General features: G+C 40.0%; 1 protein-coding gene across 1 annotated transcript in view; it reads left to right on the top strand.

Annotated features, from left to right (window-relative positions):
* FRY (FRY microtubule binding protein) overlaps positions 1-7,745 on the top strand; it is a 409,004-nt gene that overhangs the window by 121,192 nt on the left and 280,067 nt on the right. The window contains exons 9-10 of the mRNA XM_015570438.1: positions 2,270-2,362; positions 2,460-2,558. Coding sequence (XP_015425924.1) covers positions 2,270-2,362; positions 2,460-2,558 — 192 coding nt within the window. The remainder of the gene's footprint in view (positions 1-2,269; positions 2,363-2,459; positions 2,559-7,745) is intronic.

The following is a 7,745-nucleotide window of genomic DNA, read 5'->3' as shown; positions in this document are numbered from 1 at the left end:
ATCAATTCCACTTCTAGGTGTATATCCAAGAGAAATGAAAATATATGTGCACACAAAAACATGAATGCAAATAAATGTTCATTGCAGCACTATACATAACAGCAAAAAAGTAGATATAACCCAAATGTTTATCAACTGATGAATAAATAAATTAAATGTGGTCTACAATATTATTTAGCCATAAAAAGGAATGAAGTACTGATAAGTGCTACAATTTGGATGAACCTTGAACATAGTATGGTAACTGAAAGAAATTGGACACAAAAGACTACATATATGATTCCATTTATAGGAAATACCCATAATAGGCAAACCTATATAGACAGAAAGTATAGGGCTGGAGGAAGGGAGTGTGAGTAGGGAAATTGGGGATGACTGCTAAGGAGGGCAAAGTTTTTTTGGAGGATAATGAAAAGTTTCTAAGTTTGACTATGGTGATAGTTTTGTAACCAGACAATCAATGGGTCCATGCTGCCTGTGTCACTACTTGAACCAATTAAGCAGAGATAGGGTTGAATCATATATGAGCATTTATTCCAATAATGCAGGCAGTGGTGGGAGAGCAGCAAGTCACCCACAAAAATCTGCTCTGCAGACCCCCATAAACCAGCTGCTTATATAGGGTAAGACAAAGATTACATGGGGAAGTAGGAGGTTGGGGTGGGATTCCATTGTTTGGACAACAAGGTTGTTAAATCTTTCCAAGATAATAGGCAAGTCTTGAATGAGAATGAACCGAATTCCAAGGTTGACTCCCAGGTCCAAGGTTGACTCCCAGGTCACAGGGGCGTATAACTCCCAGCCAGGTTAGAATGTCCTTTCTTTAACCAACACAAAGCAATCATGGTTAATAGAGCATGATTAATATTTCCCATAATCATAGCTAGTCCCAATATTCTATTTTTGCCCCTAACAGTTTTACAACAGTAAACATACAGAAAATACACTTAAATAGGTGAGTTGCATGGTATGTTAACTATATCTCAAAAAGGCTGTTTTTAAAAAAGAATATAGACTGTGTATCAAACTTCTTGGGTTTGAATTCAAGTTTCAGCACTAACCAGCTCTGTGGCCTTGGGCAAGTCAGACTTAATCTTTCCCCCACCTTCCCATCCCAGGCCTCACTCACCTATCTCCAAAGTGGTGATAATGACACTAACCTTAGACAGGGGCTCTGAGAATTCTCAGTAACTGCTATTATTAAAAATAAAACTATTATCATTTTTATCCCTCTCACCTAATTCATGTATCTATGTACTTGAATGATGATTTGAGAGAGTATTTTTATACACATGCAAAATAATGTAGGAAAAGGGTCACAGGGCTGGGAACCATAAAGCTCCCCTCTGTTGTCAGTGGCTTTCCATGCTGGCAGTGACTATCTTGGGCTGAGGTTTTAGTATGACATTGATAGACTGGGGACCTCAGTAACTATTATTGGTGATAATCCCAATGTTGACTGAAAATAAGTGGTAGTAGCTAATATAGATATTAACATATACATGTAGCCTTTGACTCTTCCATGAAAACAATACCTAATAAAGACCACAGTAAGTTACTACCAAGGCCGGGATGGAGAAAGGAGCTGTCAGAATTCAGGACAGGCCAACTCCTACTAGATCCCTGGGCAACCCAAAATATCCTTTCATTGACAGCAGTTTACAGGCAAAGAAATCCTTGCTTAAGGAAACTATTGCAAAGGTTTCCTTGTCTAAGGTAGGGAAGGAAAGGCTTCCAGACTTGCTTGTGAAACTGTCTGAATAATAAACACACTTAAAATTCAGGCTAGCAAGTAAATAGCTCTGTACCCAGGGATGTCAGGGCCTCAAGAAAATATAATTTCCTCTTCCTCTCTTTCCATGTTTACCTTCTCTGGGGGTCTGTGTTTTGGGGTCAATCTAGGGCTCAGGGCATCACATATAGTAAGTAGTCAATAGAAGTTTGTTGGAAATGAATGACTGATTGAATCAACCAGAAAGGCAGCTAATGAATGTCTGCTTGCTGATTGTAGTGCTTTGTCCTTTCAACTTAGTGATTTGAGATGGAAGTAGGAGGGGAGTGAGAAAACCAGCCTTGGAAAAATGTCATTGGGGCCATTGTTAATTTTAATGTAAATGCTAAATTCATGGGTTTCTTTTATACATTATGGAATATGCAATGTTAGTATGGATGGTGGAATTAAGAGGTATTTACTTAAATTTGTGTAAATACATTTTATATGCATATCTCAGTCGATGTTCCTGTCCTTCACTCTTTTTCTGCTTCCCAGGAATGTGCACATTATTTCCTGGAGGTCAAAGACAAAGACATCAAGCATGCCCTGGCCGGGCTTTTTGTTGAAATTCTTGTCCCAGTTGCTGCTGTGAGTTGTTAAATTTTCATGTCTAAGAAATTCTTCAAAGTGGATTTGATAACCAACAATTTAATTAATATAGTATTAACATGCATCTCTGTTACAGGCTGTTAAAAATGAAGTCAATGTCCCCTGCCTTAGGAACTTTGTTGAAAGCCTGTATGATACCACGCTGGAACTTTCTTCTCGAAAGAAGCATTCCTTGGTTAGTAACTATGAGAAAATCCCAAACCCAAAACTGCAGAGACTAAGACTCCTTGGCTGAAATCCGTTCAGGAGTCACAAGCATTCCACTGATAGGAGAATTATCTAAAACTACCTCAAAGAAAGGTAGCATTTCAAAATTTGGAGCTTGCACTCAGTATTGACCATGATTAAATCATGATAACATAAGGGAATTAGGCCATGTCACCTTGGATGACCCTTCTAGTCCTAAGAATTGTGTTGTTTGTTTTTGAGATTGCCTTAACTATTTTTTGTTTTAATGTTTAGGTATTTTTCCATGAAGGCTAAAGTTTACAGTCATAGTTTCTCTTCTCAGTCCTCAAGAGTTCTTCTCTGGCTAATTCCTGTTCCATATTCAGAACCAAAGTGTATCCAGGCAGGAGGGAGAGTCGGGACACAGATAATTCCCCATAAGTAAGGTTCTCAGAAAGCGAAGAAAACAATTTCTAGTAAAGCTTTTATACTAAGAGCAGCATAGAAAGTTCTTTTGAATTCCTGTCTTTTGCTCTCAGTGGTAAATAAAGCTCTGATTTATGAATCGGTCAGTGTTTTACCTTCTGTAATTGCCACAGTGTGGGTGAAGGAGAAGCTTGCTTGGTCACTGATTACTGGCATGGTTAATGCTAGTCTTCAGAGTGTGAACATTGCCACAATTATTTAAGCAGGTACTCAGAGTTGCTTTGCTGGTATTATTGGTGGCAAATTTGCTCATTTGTCTACATTCTGTGGTCATTGTGACTGATGCTTGGTTGTGTGATTTTTGTTGTTGTTTTTTGTTTTAGATTTCTGGCCTGAATTAGAGTTGCACTCAATGGTAGCAGTAGTTCAAAAATAAGTTTAAAATTTAGTAGATTATAAAAGAAAATTAGAATAGCAGCATAGGTAAATGTGGGTGTGTTTTTTTTATAGATTATGGGATATGTGGTATTAGTGTGTGTGGTAGAATTAAGATGTATTTACTTACATTTGTGAAAATATATTTTTAAAAGATTTTTTATTTCAGAGAGGAAGAGAGAGGGAGAGAGAGATGGAAACATCAATGATGAGAGAGAATCATTTGGTTGGCTGCCTCCTGCATGCCCCTCACTGGGAATCGAGCCCACAACCTGGGCATGGGCCCTGACCTGGAATCCAACCCTGACCTCCTGGTTCATAGGTTGACACTCAATCACTGAGCCATGCCAGTCAGGCTGTGTAAATAAATTTTATATGCATATCTCAGTCTATGCTCCTGCCCTACACCACACTGTTGTCTGTGTCTCTGAGATTGCTTTTTTGCTTAATCCCTTTACCTTTTTCACCCAGCCACCTGCCCCCTCTCCTCTGACAGCTGTCAATCTGTTCTCTGTATCTATGGGTCTGTTTCTATTTTGTTTGTTAGTTAATTTTATTCATTAGATTCCATGGATAAGTAAATTATATGGTACTTATCAGTCTTGAAACAATAAAAATCCTAGAAGAAAACAGGCAGTTAAATATAGGACATTTCTCATAGCAATATTATTGCTGATATATCTCCTTGGGAAAGGAAAATGAAAGGAAAAAATAAGCAAATGGGACTACATCAAACTAAAAAGTTTTTGCACAAGTTTTATCAACAAAAGAAAAGACAACCTACTGAATGGGAGAACATATCCTCCAATAATACATGTGATAAGGAGTTAATATCCAAAATTTATAAATCTTATAAAATTAAACCCCCCCAAAAACCCCAAATCCAATTAAAAAATGAGCCTGAATAGACACTTCTCCAAAGAGGACATACAGATGGTCAATAGACATATGAAAAAACTTCAACTTCATTAATCATTAGAGAAATGCAAATTAAAACCACAATGAGATTTCACCTTATATCTGTCAGAATGCCTATCATCAATAAATCCACAAACAGCAAGTGTTGATGCTGGCTAGGATGAGGACAAAAGAGAATTCTCTTGCACTGTTGGTGGGAATTCATACTGGTACAGCCACTGTGGAAAGCAGTATGGAGTTACCTCAAAGCTATCATTTAGAATCAAAGGTCAGATAAAAAACTTCCCAAACAAGAGAAAGCTAAAAGATTTCATCACCCCCAAACCAGTATTACATGAAATGTGAAAGGGTCTTCTTTAAGAAGAAAAAGAAAAACATGGCAATAAATACATATCTAAAGAGACCCAAGATGGCGGTGTAGGTAAACACTTGTACTTGCATCCTCTCACAACCACATCAAAATTACAACTAAAATATAGAATAACCATCATTCAGAACTGCCTGAAAGCTGGCTGAATTGAAGTTTTACAGCTAGAGAATTAAAGAAAAAAGCACATTGAGACTGAGAGGAGGAGGCAGAGGCTCAGAAGGGACCGGTCCAATCCCCACGGGTGTGCAGTTTTTTTTAATCGGGAGGGAGATCATCACTGCAGAGGCTGCCCATGAGGAGCAAGGGGTCCCAACCCCCACACCATACCCCCATCCCAGGGTTCCAGAGCTGAAAAGAGAAGTCCCCATAACTTTGAGCTATAAAAAACAGCTGGAATTTTGGCTGAGTGACACAGACCCAGGTGTTCCTTTTAAAGGGCCCACACACAAACTTACATGGTCCTGCTTCTTTAGAGCTCCAGCACCAGGTGGCTTTGGGGGACCCAGACACATAGGAGGAACAGGATTTATTGCCTGGCATCAGGGTAGGGACTCAGGGGAGGCTTTCTTCCAGTCTAGGGTGCTCGCAAGGGTCATTGTTCCTGTGCTGGGACCAACTGTGTCACAGGGCTGACTGGCAGCCATATCTGAGTCTCAATTAATGCGGCCCACATTATTTTTTCCAACCTGTGGATTCCTGAGACCCCACCCCATCAAATTTGTAGCCCCACCCAAGCTGTTTGCAGCAGCTTTTTCATATGAATGATCTGTCCTGGATCAGGGTTCAGACTTTGCTAAAATCTCTTAAACAAGCTGAAGATGGTGACAACGTGCCCCAAACTTATCAATAAAAGGCCCAATAGAGACCTGACTCTAGCACAGTGGTTCTCAACCTTGACTGCACATTAGAATCACCTGGGAATCTTTTTAAAATCTGGATTTCTGGGCCTCATCCTCTGTCTAATGTGCATCCAAGGTTGAGAACCACTGCTAGCACCAGCCTACCTTGCTTCATAACTGGGCCTCATCTCCTGCATAGCAGTTCTCTCACTGTAGTCACAGCTGGTCCTCACAGCCAATTAGCCCGGAGGTCAACTCTTCCCAGAGATGCCAACAGCAATCAAAGGTCAACTATAAGACTGTGCACACAGCCGACACAGGAACACACTTAGAGTGTCCAGTTCAGGTGACTGCGAAGGCTGAGCTACTGGGCCCTAAAGCACCTACTACACAAGATCATTCTACCAATTTCAGGAGACAGAGCAGCTCTGCCTAGTAAATAGAAACAAACACAGGGAGCAGCCAAAATGCATAGACAAAGAAACATGTCTCAAATGAAAGAAATGGAAGCAAGCAAACTACTGGATACCAAGTTTAAAAATCATGGTTATAAGGTTACTCAAGGATCTTCATGAGACTTTCAAGGATCTTAGTGAGAATGTCAAAGACATGAGAAAGGACCAGTCAGAAATTAAGCATACACTAACTGAAATAAACAACAATTTACATGGATTTAATAGTAGAGTAGAAGATTCTGAGAATTAAATCAATGATTTGGAATATAAGTAAGCAAAAAAATACCTAATAAGAAGAGAAAAAAGAATCCAAAAATATGAAGATAGTGTAAGGAGCCTCTGGGACTTCAAGCATATCAGCTTTTGCATTATGGCGGTACCAGAAGAAAAAGAGAGAGGAAGATATTGAAAATAAACCTGAAGAAATAAAGACAGAAATCTTCCCTTGGTGAAAAGAAATAGATTTACAAGTCCAGGAAGCACAGAGGAACCCAAAGTGGCTCACACCAAGATACATCATAATTAAAATGCTAAGGGTTAAAGACAAAGAGAGAATCTTAAAAGCAGCAGGAGAAAAGCAATTAGTTATCTACAAGGGAGTGACCATACGATTGTCTGCTGATTTCTCTAAATAAATTTTGCAGGCCAGAAGGGAGTGTCAAGAAACATTCAATGTGATGAATAATAAGGACCTACAACCAAGATTACTCTATCCAGCAAAGCTCTCATTTAGAATTGAGGGTCAGATAAGGAGCTGCACAAACAAGAAAAAGCTAAAGGAGTTCATCACCACCAAACCAGGATTATGTGAAATGTTGGAGGGTATTATTTAAGAAGAAGAAGAAGAGATAAAAAATATGAACAATAAAATGGCAACAAATACATACCGACCAGCAATCAAATCTAAAAATCAAGATAAATAAACAGGAAATCTAATGAACAAAATAAACTGGTGAATAAAACAATCAAAGGCATGGAAGCATGGAACAGACTGATGAATCTCAAAGGGAAGGGAGGAGGGGAAGATGGGAAGAGATTAATCAAAGATCTTATCTATGGACACAGACAGTAGGGTGGTGAAGGCCTGGGGTGGGGCAGGAACTGGGCAGAGGGGACAATCGGGGGGGAAAGAGGGGATATCTGTAATACCCTCAACAATAACTATTTTTTAAATTACTTAGAAAACTAAATAAAGACATATCTATCAACAAATGAATCTAAAAAACAAAATAAATTTACAGAACAGAATCAGACTCATGGATAGAGAACATTTCAATGGTTGCTGGATGAGAAGGGTGTTGGGGGCATGGATGAAAAGGTGAAGGGATTAAGAAGTACAAATTGGTAGTTACAGAAGAGTCATGAGGATGCAAAGTACAGCATAGGGAATCTATACTCATAAAAAGGTAATATGCTAATTAGACCAGACATCTTCCGGACGTCCTTCCAGACAAAGCCATGGTGGTGGGGACCAAGGCAGAGGTAGTTAGGGGCAATCAGGCCAGCAGACAGAGGCTGTTAGGGGCAATCTGGCAGGCAGGGGAGCAGTTAGGGGCATCAGGCCAGCAGGCAGAGGTGGTTAGGGGTGATCAGGCAGGCAGGCAGGCGAGCAGTTAGGAGCCAGTGACTGGATTGTGAAAGGGATGCGGGATCAGGCCTAAACCGGCAGTGGACATCCCCTGAGGGGTTCCGGATTGGAGAGGGCGCAGGCCAGGCTGAGGGACCCCCTCCCACCCCCCTGCATGACTCTC

The sequence above is a fragment of the Myotis davidii genome, unplaced genomic scaffold (assembly GCF_000327345.1).
Source record: "Myotis davidii unplaced genomic scaffold, ASM32734v1 scaffold447, whole genome shotgun sequence".
NCBI classification, from domain to species: Eukaryota; Metazoa; Chordata; class Mammalia; order Chiroptera; family Vespertilionidae; genus Myotis; species Myotis davidii.
This window is presented reverse-complemented; position numbering and strand designations above follow the sequence as displayed.